General features: G+C 37.3%; 1 protein-coding gene and 1 non-coding gene across 2 annotated transcripts in view; one reads left to right on the plus strand and one right to left on the minus strand.

The window, feature by feature from the left end:
• The window catches only part of Prex2 (phosphatidylinositol-3,4,5-trisphosphate dependent Rac exchange factor 2), a 284195-nt gene that overhangs the window by 155746 nt on the left and 100596 nt on the right, over positions 1 to 27853 (plus strand). Inside the window, exons 22-30 of the mRNA XM_071602347.1 lie at positions 1326 to 1510; positions 3491 to 3652; positions 12602 to 12824; positions 13408 to 13615; positions 20844 to 21023; positions 23420 to 23514; positions 24311 to 24393; positions 25309 to 25399; positions 26094 to 26222. Of these exons, the coding sequence (XP_071458448.1) occupies positions 1326 to 1510; positions 3491 to 3652; positions 12602 to 12824; positions 13408 to 13615; positions 20844 to 21023; positions 23420 to 23514; positions 24311 to 24393; positions 25309 to 25399; positions 26094 to 26222 (1356 nt within the window). The remainder of the gene's footprint in view (positions 1 to 1325; positions 1511 to 3490; positions 3653 to 12601; positions 12825 to 13407; positions 13616 to 20843; positions 21024 to 23419; positions 23515 to 24310; positions 24394 to 25308; positions 25400 to 26093; positions 26223 to 27853) is intronic.
• On the minus strand, positions 6961 to 7033 carry Trnav-cac (transfer RNA valine (anticodon CAC)). Its single transcript has one exon. It is a non-coding gene; the product is annotated as a tRNA-Val (tRNA).

The following is a 27853-nucleotide window of genomic DNA, read 5'->3' on the forward strand; positions in this document are numbered from 1 at the left end:
ACCCCCTACACCCAGAGGTCTGCAGGTGGAGTTGAAAGTTCCAGACCCCTAATTGCATGGTTGATTCCTTTGACCGTCAGCCCCCATTTTTGAAGTTATCTAAGGGCTCACTAAGAATCACCTCATGAACACATTACTAGTATGTGGTTGAAAGGAGCTTGTCATAAATAACAAAAGGCACCTCTGTTGTCTCAATAGCTCAGTAAGTTGTAAGTATTTTAGAAGCTCCTCATCAGGAATAGGACCACAGACCAAATATATGTTTCTTATCATATGACATCTGTGTATACCAATCGTGGAAGGGGTTCCTAGGAAAGTTTAGTTGGATCCTGTTCCAACCCATGGGCAAAACCAGAAATAACTCAACTTCATTGGAGTAACATAATATTATTATGATAAGACCTGATGTTAGTTATTCAAAATAGGATGAGCCTCAGGACCTCAACCTGAGGCTTTTATTTCTCATTTGGAATTAATCTTTGGTGTCACAATGTAAGGTAGGTCGGTTAATTGGTAGTTAGGAATTGGTGTCTAACTATTTTGGACCTTAATTAGTTTAAGGTAAACCAATATACCCCTTTAGCCTATTTAATACATACAATTTACTATCCTATTCTAGGATTTTGTTGTTTTAAATAAACAATTTTATTTTTGTTTACTTAATATTTATTATTGGATCTCCTGGTTTCTTACATGGCACTTTAAGTGTTTTTCCACCAGTTGACTGATCGCAGGCTGAAAATCTATAGGAAGACATTCTATATAGGAATTTTTAGTATAGTGAACAATGATGAATTTTCTCAATGAACTCTCCCTGAAAGAGGCTGTTTGGGAAACTTCAGGTATCCTATCCTCTCTGTTCAAAAACAATTCTTACATCTCCTTTGTCTTCTGTAATATGCCCTTCTTTATGTGTGTGTGTGTGTGTGTGTGTTTTTTGCTGCTTTGAGAAAATATTCATTCAATGTTTAAGGCATTTTTAGAAACCCTAAATTTAAGCTGTGTATGCTCTTTTCATGAAAAAATAACACAAAATCACATCTGTAGTATTTACATTGGTATAACTAAATATAAACATGGCCCACAGATCCAAGTGGTATAAAGATGAGATTGGTCATATTAAAGTGGTGAGATTTGAATCACTCAAGCATTTGCTTTCTATAAAGTACGTTTATTTTTCAAATTGTTAACAAGAATAGATGCTTCATTCATCGGATTTAACCGACCTTTGAAGAACTCTTGAAAAATTATTTGAGGCTCAAAATATTTGAGGAGATGAATAAACCTTTCATGATGTTGCCAAATTAAGATTGTCTGCATTGCAGAGGCACTTGACAAGTTCAACACCATGGCCATCATCGACGGGAAGAAGGAGCACGTGAGTCTGACAGTGGACAATGTCCACCTGGAGTACGGGGTTGTGTACGAGTATGACAGCACAGCTGGGATCAAGTGCAATGTGGTGGAGAAGATGATTGAGCCCAAGGGGTTCTTCAGCCTGACTGCCAAGGTAGGAGTGGACCTGTCACCACCAGGGGTTCCCTTCTAACTAAAACGACCTGATGAAATGCAATGGCTGTACATGCTGTAGCTGCTAGATCCTTCAACATCTTTTTCTTTTTTCTCTAGTATTGAGTATGTGTATGGTCTTACTTTTATTGATCCTTTTGTGTGACGGTTTTAACTTGGATAGAACTCTTGCCCAGCTGATTGGGCAAAGACTTTCGTACATTTAATAGGTTTGCAGCCTCTGTTAATTCAGTATTGTGGATATGTTTCAGATAGTTTTCTTGACAGGTTTTTTTTTAATGCACGTTATCCTCTGACCCTAGTCATTGAAGTTCTGAAATATAAGAAATTTCAAATTCTGCAAGTGTCAAAAATTTCAAGAAGCTTAGAGATCAGGTTATGAATAGATCCACAGAAATTTGTACAAGTCTTATTTGGAAAGGACATCACCATATGGTCCTTAGACGAAAACAAGATGAGGGAGGAAGCGAATTTATATCCAAATGGACGAAACATGTGACTCTGAGCTTTCTTTTCATGGTGCTTCTAAAAGTTGAGTCCCTCAGACTCCTTCTGTGACCTCCAGTGTTTGTTTCTGCTTGGCTGTCATTCTGAGAGAATTCAGATACTTCAAGAAAAATGAGATATATTTCTCTTACTTTTATCTTTTCATTTTATTTCTTGTTTTAAATATGTGTAGTTGAGACAGTCACCAGTTATAATATATATTTTTAAAATTTTAGTGGGAGAAAGTAACATGGAGATCTAAGTGATCCATTTTAAAAATAAATATTTTACCTTTTTATTTTATGTTCTGGAAGCCAACTTAAAAAAAAATACTACTACTCATCATTATGAGGCTGTTGTGCCATTGTATGTATCTATTGATATATATTTCCCAGACATAGTTCCTTTGCAACTATGTTATACAGTCAATGGAAACCATGCAAGAGTTTGAAACCACATTATTATAGTTATTTAATCTTATTTTTTATGTACTTCAAGTTTGCAGAATTGCGTGGACTATTCTACATATGATAATTATGTTAGTACTGCAAAAATCATTTCCATTTTACACATGAAGAAAGTCAAAGGAATTAAGGCATTTAGCCTGGAGCATGCTGCCAATGACAAGGCCAACTCTGATTTCTAGACTAATGGTGAAATGAAAAACTCATACTAACAGGGAAGTGGATGGAGGTAGTAAGAGGCTGAAAGAAATAAAACATCAACACATTTTTATGTCTTACACAGTATTATAAAAATATTGGTTAAGGGTAAGGTCAATCCCTATGATCTCTAACAGTCATAAAACACCATGTAATTCTCAATCCATTGGAAATTTTAGTGACCTAAGGTAAACAACACACCACATATACACACACACACAGCCTTACAATTGATTCAAATATTCAAAAAAGTTTGCTAACTGAAAACATTACATGGATGCTTTTGCATGATGCTTTTATCATCTAGAGCTTAGACACAGCATAACCATTAATTTATATTTTACCCGGATAACTGTTCATTTATTCATCCCTTCTGCAAGCATTTGTTAACTGCACTGTCTGTGCTGGACTCTCTGTAAGAGGACGCTATTGCTTTTCCTGGCTTTTTTTTTGTTGTTGTTCTCCCACCCAATTGAGCGGAAAAAATGTTCTGGGTTACTCTGACTAAAAATATAGGAAATATGTTCCCACATCAGATGTCTGATCTGTCCAGCAGGGAGTCTTTGAAGTCCACTTACCTCCCCAAGCAGCCTTTTTATACTTAGCAGAAGGTGTAACCTGAGATACCTAACAGACAAAGCAAATCACCTCTCTCACAGTGCCTCAAAGAACATGGAAATCCTGGGGAGCCGCGAAGAGAAGAGCAATACTGGAAAGTCACCCTGGGGCATTAACTTATGAAAATTTTATGCGGCTACTTCTGATGTTTGTTTTTTTTCTTATTTTATTTTGTATTGTGTGTTTATTACTAGATTCTTGAAGCCCTGGCTAAAAATGATGATCATTTTGTGCAAAACTGTGCCAGCCTAAATTCTCTAAATGAAGTGATTCCTTCTGACCTTCAGAGTAAATTCAGTGCCATGTGCAGTGAAAAAATTGAGCACATTTGTCAGAGAATTTCCAGTTACAAAAAGGTAAAGATTCTATAACTCTTATATGTAATTAGTACTGAGATTATTATTGAAATGCCAAATTTAAATCGATCCTTGATATTCCTTTTATACATATATTATGTACTACATTTATTGTAATAATGATAACATTTATACAACTGCCCTAGTCTATTGTTTTCTGTTACTATAGCAAAACACCTGAGGCTATAAAGAATAGAAGTTTATTTATTCATGGTTCTGGAGCTTATCAAGGTGCTGGCAATTAGTGGGAGCCTTCTCTCTGCATCATAATGTGTTGGAGGGCATCACGTGATGAGATACCCAGCACATTAGTTAGGGTCTGTCTTCCTCTTATAAAGCCACTAATGCCATCATGGAGTCTCCACTTCATGACTTCATTTAATCTTGATTACTTCCCCAAAGTGTACCTCCCAATGCAGTCCACACATGAATTTGGGGATTAAGTTTTCAGCACACGAATTTTGTGGGTCCATATTCAAACCATAGCAATAGTATATTGGAGTATTTTAAAAATGTCTTATATCCATTACCTCATTTGATCTTTGCCAGCCTATAAGCTATATTATTATCCCACATTTTTGAAAAGATAATATTAGCTGAGGCCTAACGAATTAAATAATTTACCTGTAAAAGATAGAGCTGGGTTTTTTTAAATGCAGATCCTTTAATTCTGATATCAAGATTTTAAATTACGCTATGGTCATTCTTTCCTTTTTCTCCCAACAAAGGAAACGGAAGGCCTCAATCAAAGTATGTGGCTAATGGGCTGCTTTAAATTGATTGATTGGTTTATTTACTTGTCATACATTCTTGGACACCTTCTGTGTGCCAGGCACTTCTTGTCATGAGGAATGTAACCTGGGATGGGACAGACAAGATCGCTCCTCTCATGGTGCTCACATTTGAGTGTGGAAATAGCGAAGAATTAAAAACCCTTGCAAAGGGGTTGAAAAAGCTTGTGAGGAAATCAAAATAGGGAGGTGTAGTAGGTAGTGTCAGGGTGGTACCTAGTCAGGGACACCCTCCTTGTGAAACTCTGGGTGTGCATGACAAGTAGAGCTCTCCATTTGCATTGAAGACGGGAATATTTGGGTGTAAGGAACAGAGGGGACAGAGGCCCCAAAGCAGAAAGAAGGCGGGGGAGGTGGGGGTGGGGGGTGGGGGGGAGTGGCCAGCTCTCCAGTAAGGTCAGAGGCTTTGGCAGGGGCCCGTTAGAAAGAGTTGTAGAAGTGTTGTGCCTTTTGGAACTTTGGAAGGAATTTGGGTTTCATTCTTATATTGATGAAGACCAATGGGAAGGCTTTAAGCAGGGGGATGATTTTATCTACTTGAGGATTTTAAGGAATCATGCTTTTGTAGGGGTGGATTGCAAGGGTGGGAATGGAGAAATTGAGAACAGTTGGAAGCAATTACAGTAGTTCAGTTGAGCAATGATGACAGCAATGAGGGTGGAGGAGACAGAAAATTAGATGGATTTGGGAATATATTTTGGAAATAGAATTAATGGAAATTGACCTCCAAAGCATATCCCATAATAGTTTTTAATTTTTGTGTGTATTTATATCATACAAGACTAATTAATTAAATTTCCCCCTCAAAATGATGTAATTGCTTAAAATTTGGTATGTCTACACTTGTGATTATTACTTATCTAGATATAAATGAATATTATTTAACTATACATGAATTTTATATTGTTGATATTGTAAGTGAAAATAAGTCCATGCGTCTATATGTGGATGAGAATGTGTGTGAATGAATACCCAAAGGACTGTCATTGTTGGCTGCATTGGGTAGAGTGAGACAAGGGGTAGAAGACCGTACTTCCTGTAATATTTGGGTTGTTAAGCATGCATTACTGTCATAATTTTCTAAAAGTCCAGTCGCATGAGAAAGTGATATCGAGATTGCGACCTGCCTGCAGCACCCATTAGCTCTCTTTCCATGACTGCTGAACTCTGGTTCATCTGAGTTGGCAAGGAGTCCCCAAATGGGCAGTATTGGAAGTTGTAGGGAAGAAGATTCTCCTTTTACTTCTCCTTTTCTCTGTAGTCTGTGACAGTACTTTGAAGTAAAACTCAAAAGCTCTCAGCAAATGCAAACTAGTTTTATTCTCCTTTTGATCACATTTTGAAAAAGAGAATCATTCTGCTTCAGAGATGGTTCTGTAAAAGATGTGATGGGGGCTGAGGCAGATTCTGGGAGTCAAACTGGTCCCTTGTGTCTGTGTCATTTTCTTTCTTTTTTTTGATTTTCTTTTTCTCTCCATTCCTTCATATGACAAAGATGCTGGAAGTAGCTTACAGGAACATACATGAAAAGGGTGAGCTGTTAAACACACGCATGCACACACACTCAAAACTTTAGGAACCACTGTAGATTGGGTGGTGAATTGCTTCATCTGCTTCACAGAGGACCAAGATAACACAGGCTTAACCAAGATGGATTGATGATTGATTGATTTTTTTTTTCCCCCCACATAAAAGTCCATCCTGACAGGAGTACAGTGGGGTGGGAACTTGTCAATCTTAGGAATGTTCTGCCATGTATGGTTTTACTTTTCTAGGGATATTGCTATCTTCTGCGAGTTCAAAGCTGCTTTACCACCATGTCTAGGCTGTGAATCTTCAGAAGGGCAAAGAGGAAGTACAGAGTTTGCTTTTGCTGCCTGACCCAGAAATTATCCACATCATTTCTGTTTAACCCTTATTAGTTATTTTTTTGAAAGAGAGACTGGGACGTATTTCCTCAGGCAGACTTTCACTGGGCTCAACTAAAATCTGGGGAGTCTTATTACAGAAAGGAAGAAGAGGAGAATAGGTATTGGAGGAAAATTATTAATATCTACTCCACAGTAAAGCTGTATTAGAATAGATGGTACTGACCAACAGGGGAAAGGGTCCTTAGGTCCTAAGATTCTATTTACGTTCTAAAATTGAATACTGTATTTGGCTTTCTACTTCCTGGTGTTCAAAATGTAAAGGCAAACATCCTGATGTATTTTTGCAGCATCCCTGTGAAATAGACATTTTGCATAAGAAAAGCATAGCTTTTCTTGAGCTAAAAGAAATCTCTCACACAGATATTGTATGGTGCTGCCCATAAGCGTACCATCGTGAAAGAAAGAAGGGCTTCAACAAAAAACATCTGTTTTACATTGCAGATATTTTTAATGCTCTCTTTAATGAAAGCCAATGGCGTAGATGAAAAACCCAGTCTATTCAAAGCAAAACTGTTGTGGGATGGGGCAGGAGGAATAGGAAAATATTAACTAATGTGCACTTTTTTCATTTTTTCTTTTTTTTGGTAGGAAGTGCTGGGGATTGAACCCAGGGCCTTGTGCATGTGAGGCAAGCACTCGACCAACTGAGCTACATCCCCAGCCCCTAATGTGTACTTATCACGTAAAGAGTAGGGCACACGCACAGTTGTTCCAGGATGCCTGCCCTCCCATACTTACAGTCTAATCTAAAGGAAAAGCCAAAGGGACATGAGGAATACAAGTGCCCACCTAACCTGCTAGAAATACCCCTGAATGGCTGAACTTGCCAGCCCCATATAACCCAGTTTACATGGTGCTTCCTAGAGTTATGAGCTCACAATAGTGTGTGTGCGTGCGTGTGTGTGCCTGTGCATGTGTGTGTGCATACACACATACATGTGCATGTGTCCTGTGCTTTCCCTCTCTCCCTTTCTTACACAGTTCTGGGGTGGAACCCAGGACTTTGAGCATGCCAGGCAAATGCTGTACTACTGAGCTCCCTCCTTAGATCGTTTTATTATTTTGAGACAGGGTCTTGCTAGGTTGCCCAGACTGGCATTGAAATTGCAATCCTCTTGCCTGAGCCTCCCAAGTAACTGGGGTTTTTGTCAGGCTACAACCAGCTACCTAGCATTGCATGAGGTGTTTTCTAGTTTGCTTACATTGTAGAATTTACCAAAACAGTGAAATGAGGTACACATTTCTCATTTCATGGAACGAAGTGCCCGAAGTTCAGGGTGGTTAAGTAACTTGCCCAAGGCACTCAGTTGGCCACAGCAATGGGATTTGAAACTTGCTCCCTTTTATACTAACACTGGTTGTTATTCGTTTACCTGCATTTGACTTTGTGTTACACAGCTCAGTGCGGTTCAGACTGGAAAAGCAATAGGATTCCAGTAAAGAAAAAGTCATTGTGGATTGAATAGTCGCCAAATGGTAGGTCCTGTAAGTTGGGATGATTTGTCAGAGTGAAGGGAAAGATGGCATAAAAAGTGACCTAAGTTCAGGCAGAGATACAGAAATGAGACTGCTCTTAAGGATAAAGAATCGGCATACTCCCTGGACTAGAAATGAAGATCTGAGTGTGGATGTAATTTAAAAAAAAAAAAAACCCGACAAAATTAGACTTTTCCAGTGATATTTTGGAATAGCATAAGAATCAGATTTGTTAGTAAGAAAATCACTTTGGCAATTGCATAAGGTATTGGTGGGAGAAGAGCCACAGCAGGGAGGTTGGTAAGTGGTCTTTACCTGTAGAAGTGCGAGTTGATGGTGGTGTGGACCCTGTATCAGTATTGGAGATGAAGAGGATCATTCCAAGATACGTGTAGGGGGCAAAAACTGGGCAGATCTGCTGAAGTGGTTATAGCAGATGAAGACGCTGTCATTTCTTGGTTTCTAACAAAAACATGGCTTATTAGAAACTGAGGTGTGCATGTGCAGGAGATGAAAAGAATATAGTTTAGGGTTTCACCCAAATGTTGGGGATTCTCAAAATCATCATCTTGGTGAGTGAGAAATACGTTCTACTTAATTGTTCATAACTAGCATCCTGCAAGCTTTTAAGTTAGAAATGGACAGGCGAATGATTTCATTTATGGACAATGATTTTATTTTATTTTTTGTGCCAAGGAACACTCTTCCACTGAGCTACACCCCTAGAGCCACAGGAATTGATTTTAGATAACAAAAAATAATATCATTGAGTTATAGAGAGCCCTTTTCTGCCCTTGATCGTTCTCTGAGTCTCAGAACATCTGTGTGTACTGACATACCATAATGCTTCTTCCTCAAGAAGGTGACATTTGCCTCCGGTCACATAGCTGGCAAGTAGCAGACCTATGGAATGCAGCCTCACTTATTTTTACGTTTCATTCATAAATAAAAAGAAAAGTCTGGTCAGAAACATCAGGGCCGAAATGCTTTAAAAGTTAATCTTATCATCATCTCACTTGGCCTTAAATATTCTTAAAATAATTGGTCATCTTCTTTCTAGAGATGCCAAGTTAGCAAGAAGGTATTAAAAGGATCTTTTCACTTTCAGTGAAATGAAGATGCCTAAGACAAAGACTCCTAATAGGTTATATGAGGTTAGCTTCAGTTACATAGCAAATGCATGTCAGCCAAAAACACGTGTGAATATAGACTTTAAAATTTTTTCTCATATTTATTCAAAAACTATATTAGCAACATATTTTTCTTGCAGATGAAAGTTTCAACACTCCTTTTTTGTGAAAGAAAATGTATCCATAGAAACTAAAATCTTAACGAGTCAGGCTTTATTTTATTTTGACTGTAGAAGTTTTAGATTTTAAAAATAGTAACCAGCTGATTTCTGTCATTTCTATAGCCAGGATATAATAATAGATTTCCTGTTCACAGACATCTTATGATAAGGTTGGCCCATATTGAAGGCTGTACTGAATCTTGAGCAGGCATTCATTCTCTGTGGAACAGGGTGTGTGGACAGCTCAGATGTAAATCTATTCCCTGTTTTGAGAAACATTTGCCTTGTAAATTGTCTGGGAAACTCTTCTTAATTTTAGAGTCATTCTTCTACGTAATACCAATTCCATAAATGGACTTTTCCCCAGTATTGGGGATACTTTCTTGATATGCATTCAGAAGATAGTTTCTGTTTGTACAGAAATAGTGTAAGTAGGAATTAGAAGTCTTAACTTTGAACATTCCAGGTACTTATCTAATGCTAACTCAGACTCCTCAAACTGCTAGATGGATTTGGAAACTTATATGTAAAGTTCTTCCCCGTGTCCCCTTACAAGACAGTCTAATACAGAACTTTTGTATCTCCGTGCCTAAGGAATTTTACACTTCATTGAAATGGGAGACTAAATGGGAGACTATCTGCACAGTAATAGCTTACTTACTTTGTATTACTTCTGATTTTTAGCCAAGTGACTATCATGGAGTTTAAATATGTGGCCATGGTCAATAATTAATGAATTAGCTACCAATGCATTCAAAACTTGAAGTTCCCACTGTAAAAACTGTTTTTTCCCATCAATATACAAATGTGCTGTCATAATCACCTTTATTAGAAATAAATGCTTCCCTTGCCTCTTACACTCCTCTCTACCTCCTGTTCCAATTCTTTGATCTTCCTGAAAAGAGCTTTCCATAGCCCTGTCTGTACCTGTTGTCTCACCTGCTCATTCCCCTTAGCATGCTCCAGGTGGATTCTGGAACCCACCACATGACTGAAATGGCTCTATTTTGCCACAGCCTGTTAATTTCCTGATTGAACTCCTTGTCTTAGTTGACCTGATGCAGTTGACTTCGAGCTTCTCATTAGCATTCTCTGTGACACCCTGGAGGCCTGACTTCTGTCCTTTCTTCTTGTTGGTGGCTCATTCAAAGTGTTCTATGCTGATTTTCTTCCTGACCTCTTCATTGACCATGCCTCAGGAGATCTCAGCCCCCTTGACTTCTCCGTCTGACCTCCATGGATCTCACAGACTTTGTGTGTTTGACATCAGCTCCTGATCCCAGCCTTCTGCACACCCATCCTTCTGTTGATTTATCTTCTTCTCCCCCTTTCTCTCAACTCTGTTTTGGCTCTATCTTCAGAATAGGCAGGCTTTCCTTACTGCCTCTATCACTGATGGCCCCTCGGTGAGCCACTGCCATCTCTCTCCTGTAGGTGGTCCTTCTTCTGCCCCCTGTGCTCAGCCAGTTTTTTTCTCAAGGGCTTTTTGCATTTCCATCCTGGTAAGAGCCACATTATTACGTGTCTTTCCTCTTGTCGAATGCAACTTTTCAGAAGTCAGGAATCTTTGTTTCATTCACTGATGTTCCCCCACATGCCTAGGACAGTGCCTGGTACCCAGAGACCCCTTATGATCTCTAATGGTCCCTCAGTATTCGGGGTTCTACACCCACAGATTGAACTACCCACAGATCAAAAATATTCAAAAAACATTAAAAATAATACAAAGAATAATGCTGTATAACAACTATGTACATGGAATTCACATTGTATTAGTTATTATTAGTCATCTAGAGACGATACAGGAGAAGGTGCAATAGGTTATACAAAGTACAAAGTACTATGACATTTTGTATAAGGAATTTGAGTATCCATGGTTTTTGATGTCCCTGGGAAATCCTAGAACTAATTTCCTGCAGATACTGAGGAACACATGTAATTGTTGAATGAATAAAAGTGGTAGTAAGTTCAGGCTATGCTATTCCATAATGATTCTAATGTGAACATATATTTACGGGATGTTATTTTTTTATACTTATCCTTTAATTTAACCTAGAAGAGGTAGAGAATGATCCTTGTAGTCTTTGTTTTTATTCTTTTTAATGACAGAATTATTACTCTAGTAGTATAATAAGTAGATAGAATCATGGTTATAGTTTTTAAGCAAGAAGGGAACATAGAGATTATATAATTCATATCCCTTATTTTGCTACACATGATGAAAAGACCCTGATTTGTTTGATGTCTTATTAGCTACCGTGACAGCTGCTAGGAACACACAGGAAGCTCACGACTTGTAGTCCTCTGCTTCTCAGACTACAGTTCAGTTCAACTCTGTGAGATACCTATCAATGGTGTGCAAGATGGATATAGTCATTACCGTCTTGGAGTTTACCATCTGCTGCCTGAGCTGGAGATGAACAATTATTTACAATTATAAAGAGAGTGACAGTGTGCTACAACCTAGCATGTAGCCAGGAAAAGGGAACATAGCCCGGGACTCAGGGAAGCCCTCTTGATGATTTGCTAGAATCCGAAGATGCATAAGAAAAAGTTTGGCCATGAGAGAAGAAGAAAATTCTAGGTACATTGACCAACCTATAAATAAAGGCTCAGAGTGAGTAAGATTGTGTATGAAAGGAACCATGTGCAAAACCCTGAGGGAACTTAGAGGACAAGGGAGGAGAGCTTTGGATAGATAACAAGGTGTGTAAGAACTGGATTTCGGGAAGCTTTATAGACCATGGCAAGGAGTAGCTAGACTTGAATGGTAGACTGTTGTAAGGTTTGAAGCAGTGGAGTAGATACCCTTGGAAGTCATACATCATTTTAGTATCAGTTTATTGTCAATGGCATAGAAGCAGAGTGGCAGAGTGAACACTGATCTGCAAGTTGATTGTGACCCCCAAACACATCAGGGATTAGCAGGAGACATGGGCAGTACAGTTGTCTGGCCATTCTGGTCAACACCACAGTACTTTGCTGTCTGGCCTGGACTTCTGCTTTGAATTGGCTTTCTGATGATACTTGAAAAAATCCCATCTTCTTTCACCCTGGACCTGATAGCTACCCTGTTTTTTAAATCTTATTTCTTGCCTCTTGGTGCCCTAGGATGCCAGCTTCTCTATTACACTCTCTCACTTTCTGTCAGCCAGTGGAATAGAGTCCTAATAAGTTGTGTTGGTCACTGAGGTTCATTTCTTTTAGCACATAGCTTGCAGTCAGGAGTTTCAAAGGAATCCTGCATTTGCTGTCCATATTGCTTTGCCTCATTAAAAATGTTTGGATTTTGAAAGAGCAGTTTAATTTCCAACAACTTAGAATTTATGTCACTCGTTCCAGTTGACATGATTTAATTTTCTTTTGATTTTTTTTTTTTGTTTTCGATGACACAGGTGAAATGTTTTGAGTTATTACTACTGTGTGTTCAGCTGCTTTTTATTTCTTCTGTAATTTACAGTTCTCTCGTGTGCTGAGGAATCGAGCTTGGCCCACCTTTAAACAAGCCAAATCTAAGATCTCCCCACTGCACAGCAGTGATTTCTGCCCTACCAACTGCCATGTCAATGTGATGGAAGTTTCTTATCCCAAAACATCAACCTCTCTGGGGAGTGCCTTTGGTGTTCAGCTGGATAGTAGGAAGCATAATTCTCAGGATAAAGAAAGTAAATCTTCTGAGCAAGGTATGTTGGCTTTTGAAATTTTATTACACATGAACATTTAGGCAATTATAAGCATTGCTGCATTTTATAATATGTTAGATTGCTGGTATGCAAGTAATCCTGCCTGTTTAAAAAAAAAAAAGAATTCTCACGTGGATAGTTATATCCATGCATAAGTGTACACAGAGTGAAACTGGAGTTATGCATTAGCCTGGTCTTCTCTTTGCATACCATGAAAAATTATTATTTTTCTTTCAAGAAAGACAGGATGATTTAAAATTAAAACTCCTCATGTCTATGATAAGCATAGCTCATCTTGAGTGTGAAAGCCACTAATCTGAAATGGCTTTATAACTCTGGGGAAAATCCCAGAGGAACTGGTTAGAAATGCATTAATGCCAATCTGCATCATTGTAGTGGGATGAGGGATTGGACTATTTGTAGCTTTTAATTACTGCTCCCCACAAGATTTAATTCCTCAATTAAATTCAATGTTGGATTGGGATTTTGTTTTATACCAGCCTGAACCTCTAAAATGTATTGGACTGGATAGTCATACATTTAAGGTAATAAATATTACTGTGGAATGATTTTGATTCCTCAGGGAAACTGAGCCCGATGGTGTACATTCAGCACACCATTACGACCATGGCAGCCCCTTCAGGACTATCTTTGGGACAGCAGGATGGCCATGGCCTTCGGTATTTGTTGAAAGAAGAAGACTTAGAAACTCAAGATATCTATCAGAAACTTCTGGGCAAAATCCAGACTGCACTGAGAGAAGTGGAGATGTGTGTTTGTCAAATAGATGAGTAAGTTTTTTATATTATAAAGTTTGCCTAATAAACAATCAGAGAAAGTGGGACTTTTGAAAAATTTGTCCATTCTTTAGATTTAGGTAATGTAGGAAATTTGTGCTGATCATGCAGTTCCTCTTCATTTTCCAGTATTCCATGGATAGATAGAAATTTTAAGTAGACATTTAATACCAGGGAAGAGAATGACAAAATTCTATCTTATAGAGGAAAACTAAGTCTCAGTGTGAAAATATGATGTGAATAATATGTTTGAAACTGTAACAGCTGTGTATGAGGATTTTCTTGATATCTTTTGCAGTTCAAATTCCTGATATTTGATGTATGTACACTGGAGATATTTATGAAAGATGCAAAATATAATGAATATTTTAACTAGTTTAAACATAGTTTTAACATAGTTAAAATATTTATATTTAACTAATAATATTATTATTATTTATATAATATTTATTATTTAACATAGTTAAAATATTTAACATAGTTGTTAAATGAGAAAATATGGAAAATGTACCTCCAGGACCAACACTTCTTTTATTTTCTGTTTCACATACTGGCCTATAAATAATAGCCCAAATTGCCTGGCCAGGAAGCAGTTAATGAGGAGTTTTCTATCTATGTCAATCCTAATTCTTACTTAAGAATTTGACAGTTGGTAGCTGGGCACTGTGGCTCATGCCTGTGATCCCAGAAGCTTGGGAAGCTAAGGCAGGAGGATTACACATTGGAGGCCAACCTCAGCAACAAGCAAGGCTCTAAACAACTTTGCAAGACCCTGTCTCTCAATAAAATTAAAAAAAAATAAAAGAGCTGGAGATATATAGCTTAGTGGTACCGATCCCCACTCCCCAATCTGGGTTTAATTCCTGGCAGCACACACACAAAAAAATCTGCAAATTGTCTACACTCTTTGGGACTGTAGGATGACTTGTCATGTTTTTTTCTGTGATTATGCTTCATTAGTCAAGGCAGTTCAGTATGGTCAGAGTAGCATGGCTTTGGGCAGAGGTCAGTTCCTTATATATTGAAGTAGATAATAATGAATTTCAAGTTTCTGGTGACAGTTATAGAAAATAACATAGAAAGCAGTCAGCATAGTACTGAATATCATGCTTTCTCACTCATTCAATAGATGGAAATCTTTGAGTACCTCCCAAATTGGCATATTTTGAGAACAGTTATAAACGACATCATCTTGTTTGCATTTTATCTTTATGAAGTTGTTGATTTAATTTGCCGGCAGATGTGTATATGTTTCCTTCATGCACTCATATCATCCCATACCTTTATGGATAATTCATTTTAGACAAAGTGTTTAGAACTTATTGCATGCTTTTGTAGTAATCAGGCATTATACTAGTGAAGTCTTAATTGACATGATCTCTTATTTTACATATCTTTGAAATTTGGAGATCAAAATAGATACATTATATTTTTAAATTACCTTCAAATTACTATTCTTTTTTCCTGAAGTTTTAGGGGTGATTTAAAATTAAAATCCTATTTTTCTATGTCTAATGAACTAGCTTTTTAAAATGATAACATTTCTATATTAAACTGTAACTTCCCTGCTTATAGATGAATTAAACCACCTGAAGTTGCTAAGAAAACTATTTTTAAGCAATTGCATTATATTTTTGAATTGCCTTGAAACATGGTAACAGAAGTTTATAATTTAGGACGTCATACTTTGCTTAATCTAATAAATGTGATTTTATTACATATTGTGTTCTACTTTAGATACCAGTTCTTTTCCCTTTGAGGTATTTAGAAGATATGTAAAAGAAGCATTTTTATCAATGAGGCAATAAATAATGGTATTGAATCATTGATGCCAACTCTCTAAGGAATTTTATGGGAATATCTGGCTCAATCTCATACTTCTGAATGACCCGTTTGTTGGTGGCAGGATTATTGATGTGCCTCAGCTGAAACTGCTTGAGAAACTAAGCCTCTAATGTTCTGACTGGCAGGCAGTGTCTGGCAATCATCAGACTGTCTTTGTTAATTGATTAACTTTTTTTTTTTTTTTTTTTAAGAAGTAGGTACTGTCAATACATTTTCAAGAAAAATGTTGGAGCCAAAGAGGTTCCTTTACTTGATCTGAAATGTTTATATTTAAAGCATTAGCTGTTGAAAGGCATTGGGTATTTTTATTAGCTAGAACTACTTAAAATGATTAATTATTCCTCTCGTTTCCCCCATTCTAAAAGCTTTTACCCAGATCTGTATGTTTATCAGAAAAGTGACATGACATGAGCCAGTGATCGGTGCAGCTAGCCTGGTCTTCTCTTTGCATACCATGTAATTTAATTCTAAATATAAACATGTTCCACACAATTCAATCTGCAATATAATCACTTTAAAACAGTACAGTGTCCAAGTGCCTGGATTCCCTGTTGCCCTTAGTATTCAGAGATGCTACATTGCATTCGAGCTTAACAATTTATTTAAAAGCTAGTTAACAAGCAATTTTCTTGCCATATAGTAATTATTCTTGGTCAGGGTGGAAAAGCAAATCTCAGATGCTTTGCCAAGTTTTAAAAGAAATTGCCTCTTAAGAAGTTGCTTATTCCTCTGAAGGGCTGGTGTTGAGCTTGTCTTATCATGAAATCTAGACACCCTGCCACTTGAAAACACTTCTAGAAGTAAAATTTTCTTTAATACATAGGCATTTTGCTAAATCTTCCTACTTAACTTCAGATCCTAAGATAGAGTTAGAGATGAATTTGCTATCTAGTAACACAAGATAAGGTGATGTGATGAATTTAATCAAAGCTGTATGATTGCTCGTTCACTTTGGGACACTAAGTACTTTTGTCCTTGAATGGGCTCTTTCCAGTTAATGACACTTAGATTTGAAATATGTAAAACCAAAAAATAATTTATGAATAGCCCCCATTCTATTTTAAATTAGAGGATTTGTGTGTTCTTCCAGGGAGGAAACAAACAGAACATTGGGGAATAGAAAAGTTAGAAAATTTGGGAACAGATTTCATTTTGCAGATGCCCCAAGATTAAGACATGAGTTGATTGCATTATAGGACAGTTAGTGACCTGGGGGTGGGGGATGGTCACAGATGGAAAGGCTAGTGGAATTATCCTTGGCATTTCCTCAAGCCTTTTGTTGAAAAAATGTACAAATAGAAGCATAGATTCATAAAAACCAGCATCTATGATAGGTACTCTGTGCCAGGCAGGGTTATGCTGTTCTATACCCTAATTTCATTCTCACAGTTCCTCTCTGCTTTGTATTATGAAACCCTGGGATGTATCACAGACACTTGAAGCTTAACTTTGTTTCCAAAACTGAATTACGATTTCCTTATCCTTAAACCTATTTTGACCCTTCTCTACCCTGGGCTTCCCCTTCTCAGTAGATGATTCCCTATCTCTTCAGTTCCTCAAGCCAGAACCTAAGAGTCATCTTTGGTTCTTCTTTTGCCTTCCCCCAGCTCTGATTCTGCACCAGGTGCTGTCAGTTATACCTCTGAATGCATTCACATCTGTCCCTGTAGATTGAGTTAGCATCCTCTCTCACTAGCACCACCGGAGGAGTTTCCACTCTGTGATTTGCTCTGATATGTTCTATATTCAGCAGGCCCGAGGGACCTGGAAAGGTAAATTGTGTAGTCCGCTGCCTAAAACCATGAAACCACATTATGCTACAGTGAAGCTAGGGCTGTTCCTTGGTATTCACAGGAGATAGCTTTGAGGATCCCCTGCAGGTACCAAAATCCCAGGATGTTCAAATCCCTTATATCAAATTGTTTATTATTGGTATATAACCTGTGTCAAACCTCCTGTATACTTTAAACCATCTCTAGATTATTTATAATACCTAGACATTATAAATATTATGTAAATAATTGATACATTGTATCATGTAGGGGATAATGGCAAGAAAAAATTGTGCATGTTCAGTACAGGTAGTTTTTTTTTTCTGAATATTTTTGATGTGTGGTTGGTTAATCTATGGATGCAGAATCTATGTGATATGAATGTGTTATTGGGGCCTGCAGTTTCCTACATGATCTGCCCCTGTCTTCTGCCTCTCCAAACTCAACTCACTGAGCTGCAGCTTCAGTAGACACTTTCTGTTACCAGAACTCTGACCCACTTCAAGGTGCTCTGCCTGGTGGGCACTACCTCCCAGGTCTGCATGTCTGAATTCCTGAGTGCTCAAGAGTCAGACTGATGGCAGACCCATTTAGAGGTTTGCCTGTCCTCCAATTAAAGTAGATACTCCTCTGTCCCTGTTACTTAGACCTCTCTTCTCTGTACATCTCTGTGTTACACTGGCTTTTCACCCCCTTTATCATTCACAACAGAGGTTTCTTTCTCACTCACTCTGAGTCCACCTTGGCCCACAAGGTCTCTGTTCCACATTGTGCTTCCGCAGAGTCAAAGACAAGTGCCCCATCAGATGGAATGTTTCTGTCAATGGCAGGAGAAGGAAATGAGACAAACTGTGTACTGGTGTGTATAGAGGCTTCTACAAGTGATCCCATTCACAACCACTCACATTATTTTGGCTAAAGCAAGTCTCATGGCCAAGCCCATCCTCAGAGGGCTAAGGGAGCACCTCCCAATCATGTGATCATACTAATGACCCTTCTACTCCCTCTAGAGCACCTAAGGCATATGCAGGGAGAGAAGGTTGTGCTTTATTTGCAAAGCATGTGCAACAGTGGATCTGTCCCACCCCACCTCTGAAATGAAATGACAATAATGTTACCTGCTTCATAAGGTAGTTTTAGGATTAAATCAATTAATACCTGTTAAAAATCATAGCGATGGACATAAAGAGCATAACAAATGTTACTTGTGGTGAGGATGAGGATTATATTTTAAAAGCACGAGTAGATGAAATCCACTGTGCACAGAAATCTTTATCAGTGACATTAGGAGGTGACTGATATGGAATGAAATGCTGCCCAGAATTTTAATTAATGGACCTTTAGTAAATAGCTTAATATTATATATGAGCAAAAGCAAAGCAAAATATTTTTGCATGCACAAATGAGTACTATAGTCTGATACCTTATTGTTGCTTTTCAGAATCTGGAAATTTTATGTGAGAACATGGTGTTGAGAACAGGTTTTCCTATCATTTATTTTTAAGCTTAAACACTTGTTCCCATAGGGTCAGTGCAAGCGTGATTGCAACTGTTTGAAATGAAAAATAAATATGTGAAAATAATTCTCATTACTTTCAGAAAATATTTTATGCTTAGCTCCATGACTTCTAATTTAAAATATACATAAGCACAGAGGGCTGTCTGCAAAATGAGAACTCCTGCATATCTTTCCTCTTTGATATTCAGAGTTCATCTGTCTGTATAGTGTGGTGCTTGGGTAATTGGAGTTACTCTAATGTTTTAATCTTTGAGGTAGAAGAAGTGAATAAATATACAATCTGTCTTACAAGACATTAAAAGTATATTTCCAAATAGAGAAACTGTTTAAAATAATTCATAACTTTCAGTTATTGAAAATGCTCACAGAGCCTTGAGCTATGTAACAGGGCTCCTTCAACCACCACTGATGTCTAAAACCTATAAAATGCTAAAATAGTATTCAAAGATCATTTCACAGTGACACTGTCCTCAGCTATACTATTTGAAATTGTAGCTCGGTGTTTTCTTTGTTCTTTTCCTTAACATTTGTCACTCTTTGTTATGCTCTAAAGTTTACTTGTTCACTGTTGATCTTCTTCCAGGGAATTTTACACTCTGAAGAAGGCAGGGACTTTTGTGGTTTGTACACAGCTGTATCTACACCACTACAAATAACACCTGGTGCAACAAGTGTGCTTAATTAGTGAGACCTCTCAACAAGGATTTCACTCCACACACAGCTTTGGGTTTGATGTTAGGGAATATGTGTAAGAGGTAGAAAGCTACCAAATAATAAAATGAACATTTTCATTGTTATGAAAAAATAAATGTCAAGACACGTGCTATTGGTTGGAACTCAATGTCATAAGCATGTAGTGTGAGCTTGTTCTGGCTTGAAAGCCAGCCATGGGATCTTGCTTTAGATGTGGTTTAGTTAATTGAGTGAGTTTTATAGCATTCTGTTGGATAATAAAACCCAATTACACCTTTGCTTGATTTTGAGTTAGTTCTAATGGAAGCATTCCACAGCCAAGCATCTGGGCCTTAGAGTGGTGAATCCAGCAGGTCGCAGTCTTCCCCAGGCTTCACACCACTCCATTTCCATACGGTGCTCCAGCCTTGAGCCAAGAGGAAGAGGTCCTCTTTTGGGCCAATTTGTGATATTTCATTCTGGCCACATTGCAGATGAGATTAGAGTAGTCCCTGTTTCTTCCTGTAGTCACATTGATGTGACTCTGTTTGGCGACTTATAATCACTAAAGTCAGACTCCTGCTTGTCCGAGTAGCCAGCGAGAAGCCATTGACAACAGGATATTGTCCCTGTCAAATAGAACAGACCTGGGAGAAACTCCTGGTGGGAATTGGCAGGTAGGTGGGTTTTTACTATTTGAGTGTGAGCTAGTGAGGATAATAAAGCACATTTAGTGTTTGGGTTTAATATTTAGTAAGCACTTTAAATTTTACCAGGTATTTTCACGTGGTGGTGATAGCAGTAATGGTGAGACGAGAGGAGATGGCTATTGTGCACCAGGAATATGTGGCTCTCATTTCCTTCCATAGTACCATGTGGCCTAGTTATTCTAATCATCCTGCTTGTGAAAGTGTCTGTAGCTTGTTCTGATAACAAAGCTGATCAGTGGCAGAAACAGGATCCAAACATAGTTTTCTGGCCTAAACTGTGTGTGGTTTCTTTATGAATTCTAAGCAGAAAATGTGAGCTCTCTACTACATGCTTTTTTTTTTTGGTACTGGGATTGAACTCTGATGCATTCAACCAATGAGCCACATCCCCAGCCCTATTTTATATTTTATTTAGAGACAGGGTCTCGCTGCGTTGCTTAGCGCCTCTCCCTTTGCTGAGGCTGGTTTTGAACTCGTGATCCTCCTGTCTCAGCCTCCCAAATCACTGGGATTTCAGGTGTGCGTCACTACGACTGCTCTACTACATGCTTTTTATGCAAGAGGATATGTATTTGATGTGCAATATGGGAGTACTCTAGAAATATTTGTAAGCCCATCATATTAAACAAATAAGGTAGTTATCTGTAGCAGCCAATTTGAAAATGTGCATTTATCATTTTTTTTTTCCAAATATCCCTTTTCAGCCTTCTATCTTCAATCACATATTCTCCAAAATTGGAACGTAAGACCTCAGAGGGCATAATACCAACAGACAGCGACAATGAGAAGGGAGAAAGAAACAGCAAACGAGTCTGTTTTAACGTAGCAGGAGATGAGCAGGAAGATTCAGGTCATGACACCATCAGCAACAGAGACTCATACAGGTAATTCATTCATTGTCCACCTCATTTCACCTGTGATGACCAGCCCCAGTCAAAGCATAGTGGGACAGCATAATCTTTCAAAAACTTGCCTTATGTAACCTGAGTAACTTGGAAAGAACATTTTTTCTCTAGCTGTGTGGACCTAATTTGGGAGACTTGTTCTAAAAATGGATTGTGTAACATGGAGAGAAGGTAAGAAAATTGTGCCTACATTTACTGTTTTTGTTGTTGTTGTTGTTATTTATTTTTTGGATATCTGTTTGAGATCATTGGTTTGTTGGGAACTAAATGGGAGTTCTTTTTTGCCCTGTTTCCCCCGTTCTTCTTAAATTCTGTGTTCCAAAATAACTGGAAAAATTCTACTTGCCCAACTCCATAGCCCAGCTTTGTGTTTGTTTCTTCTCTTGGGTGCTTTTTTAAAATTCTAATTTGTTATATAGGACAGCAGAATGTACTACAATTCATATTATACATATAGAGCACAATTTTTCATATCTCTGGATGTACACTTGGATACTTTTTGTATTAGTTTGCTAGGGCTGCCCTAACAAAGTTACCACACTGGGTGGTATAAACAAGAGAAATTTATTAACAGGGAGTTCTGGAAGCAGGATGTCTGAAACCAAGGCATTAGCCACCTTGGTTTCTTCTGAGGGTAGAGGGACAGTTCTTCCAGGCCTGCTTGACATGTAGATGGTCATCTTCTTCCCATGTCTCCTTACATTGTCTTCCCTCCATATGTATCTTTGTGTCCAGATTTACCCTCCATATAAGGACACTGGTCATATAATTAATAACCAACCCTAGTGACCTCATTTTATCTCCATTACCTCTGTATAGACCACATCTCCGAATAAGGCCATGTTTTAAGGTTCTGAGTGTTAGACTTTATCATATGAATTTTGGGAGGGTGCAGTTCAACTTTCCTCTCCAGAGTCTGCTGTCATGTTCTTTTAGATTCTCAGGTGAGGCTTTCTCCAGTGAATTTCCTTCTTTGAAAGTGCCTTTTCTCCCTTGAATCCTTATATCCCCTGAAGCCTCATTGAGGACTGTTGCAATCAATCAGCCACAGATGCTGCGTGGGCAGCTGGGACATATCCTGAGCCATTTACATTGAAGGCAAAAGCTACCTTATTCACTCATTTCTTATGCAGCATTTTTCAATGAAAAGATATCGTGTGAATCTTAATTACATCAAAGTTATTCCTACAAGGGATGTTTATCACAAAGTAATAAGTAACATTAAATTTTTTTTTTAATATACTTTTTTTTTCTTTTTTGGTGATGGGGATGGATCCCAGGGCTTCATGCACATTAAACCTGTATTCTACCACTGAAATATGTTTTTATCAGACTCATGGGGGAATGTGATGATTTCAGATATTTTCCCACCACAGCCCCATGTGGTAGGTTCTGATAGTAACTCCATTTTACACAGAAGGAAGCTGAGCCCCATTTGAGTTGCATAATTTAGCTACATGACCAGGTTGTCTGGCTTCACCGTTTCTCTATTATCCCAATTTCAGTGTTTCTGGGAAGAATTTTAATGAATACATAAAAGCTAATTTTTTCCTAGAGATTTGATAATATATCACACAGATTAACTACCTTTACCATTTCATTTACTTTTAGCATCTAAAGAGAGCAGCATGCTCTTTAATGGGAATCTGTGGTTTTTCTCCGGTGGGAAATTACATGTTTTAAAATACTTTCTACCTCACGTTCTAGTTATCAGATAATTAAAATTACCCTCACAACCTCCCTCTAGGCTAAGAAAGAAACTTGAAATGTAAATTTAAAGTTAAGTAAGTTCTTTTTACTAACTCTAAGAGGAAAAAAAAAATAACTCCTGCACCACTTCTGAAATCCTATTTATGCCCATATTCACACCCAAATAATTCAAACATCTTTCCTTGGATATTCATCATTATTGAGTATTTACCTTTGGGGATAGTAAATACCTGTGGTATTTACTTCCCTAAGGGAGTTCAGAATATTACCAATAACTTGCATTTAAGCCCTGAAAAGGTTTGAAAGGCAGAAATCATGAAACAGGACTTTGATCCTATAAGCAAATTAGCTTCAGGCCCGTGTCACCAAAATAGATCACGAAAAATTTTATGTTTGGTTTGACTCCTTAGTATTATAATTACACATTTTTTAAAATTCACTTAGGATTGGAGTATATGACATAGCAACATTTGAAATTTGATTAGATTAAATATGCATTTTTTTTTTAAAAGTGAGATATGTAAAGTCAAAGGAGCTTTTCAGTCTCATAACTTTGTAGAAAGCATATTAAGAAACATGGCGGAGGCATAAAGTCCCATAATAAGTACTAGCAGAGGACTTGGGCAATCGTATTCTTAAAGTGATGTGAAACCCGTTCTTTTCAGTGACTGCAACAGCAACAGGAACTCCATCGCCTCCTTCACCAGCATTTGCAGCAGCCAGTGCAGCTCCTATTTTCACAGTGACGAAATGGACTCGGGTTCGTTTGGCAAAGGCATTTGTGTTTTCTGATGTTGGTGTCATTGCAGATAACTTTAAAGGGATTAGTTTCTTTGATCCATGGGCCTAGTTACCTTTTATCAGTCATTCTCAGTGGTTGCATGTATTGCCTTCCAGTTTTATGTGCTAGATAAAGTCGATGCGCCAGTCTCAATTACAGAGTGAGTGAATTAAAAAGAAATGAAAGAAGCAGGCTCCATTTTTATCTTATGTGTTTTATGGGCTTTCTACGGTAGTGTCAAGGATCAAAAGTATAGAGGAAATGAGTTTTACTGAAAGCATGAGGCATTGTTGATTGGGGTGGACATGTGAGAAAGATTTTCAAAGAAGGATTTTCTTAAGACAATAGGTGTTCCTGAGCAAGCCTTCCACGTGGGAGATGGAGAGAGGGATGGTGAGAAAAGCAGGGAGTGATCTAAGTAGCTTCAAAAGTCATCTTTCTTGTGTATAAAGAAAAGAGAATTTTAATCCAGTGAAAATAAATCTTAATTCTTTGCTGTGCAGTTTGATTCAACCCTTCAGCCACTAGAAAAACAGACCCTTGGAAATACTCCTGAGCATGGGGCAGCCAGGGTCCTTTCTGTATGTCATTCTGCTCTCCCTTGTTTGGGGAGGAGCCGTGATCTGACATCTCAGGTGTTCTGAAAACTTTTGGAATTATATTTTTGCACATGACAAATAATGTGGAATAAGAGCTCGTATTCAATTATTTTTTTACTTTATTTAATGTGAAAATATTTCATGAAATGAATGACTTTTTTTTTTTTGACATCTAGGTGATGAACTTCCCCTAAGTGTTCGCATTTCTCGTGATAAACAGGACAAGATACATAGTTGCCTTGAGCATCTTTTCAGCCAGGTATGACAGGATGTTTTCAGTCTTTTTTCCACAGGAAAAAAACCTTCTCAGATGTTTGGAGGTAGAATGGAAAGGCCTCTGTTTGTTCCTCCTTTGCCCTCAATTTGAAAAGGGAATAAAGATTTCTTCAGCCAAAAGACTGTTGTGAATATCAAATATTTTACAGTCCTTGAAAACTTAAAAGTATTAAACACATAGAAAATAGCTTTTAGATTATTTGTGTTTTTTTTTTTTTTTTCCTGTTTGTGTGGGTGGGTTTTCAGAATACTTTGACCTTTCTTGCTACTCACTCAACACCATTCTTAATTTCAAAAGGTACAAGATTATCCTGGTTTTCATGTTGCTGTTTTGTATTAAAAAAATTATAATCATAATCAAAGTTTGTAGTGTAGAAGCTTCTACTACTTTGAAAAGGATTCCAATAACATTTAGTTTTTTAATAACTGCCGAAATTCCACTTTCTTTTGTAAATTTATTTTTTATATTAATGTGTGGTAAGAGAGTAAGATGTTATTGGAATTGCTTTCCGATGAACAGGTGTTTATTACAATATTTTATTCAAAGACACATTTTGTAAGCATTGTGAGATTTCAAAAACAGTTGTTTCTTTAAGGAAAACATTTATTTATACAGGTATTGTGGTGCATGGCTGTAATCCTAGAATCTCTAGAGGCTGAGGCAGGAGGATCACAAGTTCAAAACTAGCCTCAGCACCTTAACAAGGCCCTAAGCAACTTATTGAGACGCTTTCTCTAAATAAAAAAATTAAAAAGGTCTGGGGATGTGGCTCTGTGCCTCTGCTTTCAATCCCCAGTACCATGAAAAAAAAATTTTTTTTTCAACAAGACTTATTCTTAGGAATATTTATTATGTCTTCGGACAAGCATGTAACTCTTGGAAATCTGCTATTGACAGGTGGATTCAATTACCAATCTCCTAAAAGGACAAGCTGTTGTGAGGGCCTTTGAGCAAACTAAGTATCTCACACCAGGTCGAGGATTACAAGGTAAGGTTTAAAAAATAAGTAGTACAAGAAATCTGGAAACAAAAGGTAATAGACAATATAGTCATGGAGGAAATACATTTTATAAGAAAAAAATGTGATTGCTTATGTTTCATTATTCAATGGATACTACCTCTATTTTGATAATTTTCAAATATGTTAACTATTAGTACAGTTGTTTGTTGTTTTTTTTTTTTTATAGATCACTATGAACCTTTTAGGTTTCCTTGAAATTTTAATTTTAATACCAATAGTGGCCAGGGTAAACAAAAATGTATCAATTGAAGATACATAAGTATTAAGCTGCTTTTGCTGAATTCAAGATTGATGCCTACTTGGTCATTTCCTAGGGATGAGAAACTGGCCTGGGAATGTGAATTTGCAAATAGAGCAGCCAGGCAGAACAAGATATAGAGCTTCCACTCTCTGACATCTAGTTTAGGATGTATAAAGTAGAATTGTTTTCTAAATTTGCTTCTTTTTGAAACATTTGTAAGAAAATGACATTAAGGTTTGATTTTTTAAGATTTAACCAATTCTGCTGTAATTAAGCTAAAGAAATTACCATCTTGATATTATAGGATGAGAGTGATTAAAAACAACAACAACAACAACAAAAAAAAAAACTTTGAAGCCTGCAGGTTGCACTGTTTGGGACTTGGTTGAAAATTAAAAGAGATTTTCTGTATTTATTTAGAATTTCAACAGGAAATGGAACCAAAGCTGAGTTGTCCAAAAAGGTTAAGGCTTCACATCAAGCAAGATCCTTGGAATCTTCCCAGCAGCGTCCGGGCTCTTGCTCAGAACATCAGAAAATTTGTTGAAGGTCAGCATGAAGAGCAAAGAATGTTGCATGATATCATCAATAATAACTTTAAAACCCATTAAAACCAAAAGTCCAGTAATGTCTCATCACTTTTCAGTGTTTCATATTGTGAGGAAAAATAAAAGGATTGAAATGGGTGAGGAAGAAGTGAGGAGAGGGAATAAGATTGCCGAATCTCATATTCCAGGGATCTTAAAATTATATAGGGTGTCATTGAAAATATTCTCAAAGAATAAAACAAGGCGTACTTAGGAAGATAAACTGGACATGGAGAGATCATTTTTCTAAGGGATCACAAAAGGCATGAAGCTAAATTTTATGGAGAGTCAAAAAATTTGAATGTGAATCTGTGTGAGAATCAAATAGGTTGACATAGTTTTTATCATCAGTTTTAAAGTTTCTTTTTCAGAAGTGTTAGTCTCAGTTATTGTCATTGGCTACCGTGATATTACTTACACAACATCCTCTAATTTGTACAACCTATAAATTGGAGAGATAAAACATGGAGAATACTACACTGAGTCTGATTGTATGTAGTTTGGGGCCAGAGTAATTAAGTAGACAATTCTGAGAGTTTCCGGTATAGTTATGATAGAAAACATAAAATAAGAAGTTTTGCATAATTTTAAGAACTTTATAATTTAACAGTTCTCTTCTCAGTGACTCGGCTAGTGACTAGCAATGTCTGGAGATACATTTGCTTGTCACAGTTGTGAGTGTGCTATTGGCACCTAGTGGGTGGGGCCAAGGGTGCTTCTCAACTTTCTGCAATGCCACAATGTCACAACCAAGAATTATTTGGCCCAAAATGTTGATAGAGCTGAGGCTGAGAAACATACAGTAAATATCATGCCTGTGTTTACATTTTTATTCCTCAGTCCTTTGTATGTCAATTGGGTGTGATAGATAATATTCAACAGGATTCCAGCATAATTTGGGGGGTATATTAGAAAGAGTTTTATTCTTTGCTGACAAAAGACAGTTCCTAGTGTCTGATGAAGCCTGAGCCTGCCACTCAACTCCTTTATGCCTCAGCTTTCTCATTTATTAACTGACAGAGATGGTTTAAGTATTCTGTGATTACTAAGTCTTCTGCATAGAAATATACTCAAATGTAGCAGTTTATATAATGTTTAAGATTGGAAAATTTTGTATAGCTATGGAAAAATTTTGCAAATAAATTATAACAGTTCTATTGTGGGATGAAATATTTTGTTCGTGACAGCTGGATTTATTAGCCATATTTTTATTTTATGACTTCATATTACAGTTACCTGGGATATTTTTTGGTATCATGTTTAAGCAAAAAGTCTGAATTAAAAAACCCCCAAACTAATGAATAGCAAAATTGATGAATGCATTTATTTTTTATAACACATCATTTTAATTATAAAATAGGCATAACATTAATTTACCATTTGAAACTTTGTGTGTGTGTGTGTGTGTGTGTGTTTATAGTTCAGTTGCTTTAAGTACATTCTTATTGTCATACAAGCATTATAACCCTCCATCTCCAGAGCTTTTTAGATTTCTCAGACTGAAATTCTGTACTTATTAAGCAATAACTTCCTGTTCCTTTTTCCCTTAAGCCCTGGCAACCACTATTCAATTTTCTGTATCTTTGAGTTTGA

Source organism: Marmota flaviventris, chromosome 15 (assembly GCF_047511675.1).
Source record: "Marmota flaviventris isolate mMarFla1 chromosome 15, mMarFla1.hap1, whole genome shotgun sequence".
In the NCBI taxonomy this organism is placed as follows: Eukaryota; Metazoa; Chordata; class Mammalia; order Rodentia; family Sciuridae; genus Marmota; species Marmota flaviventris.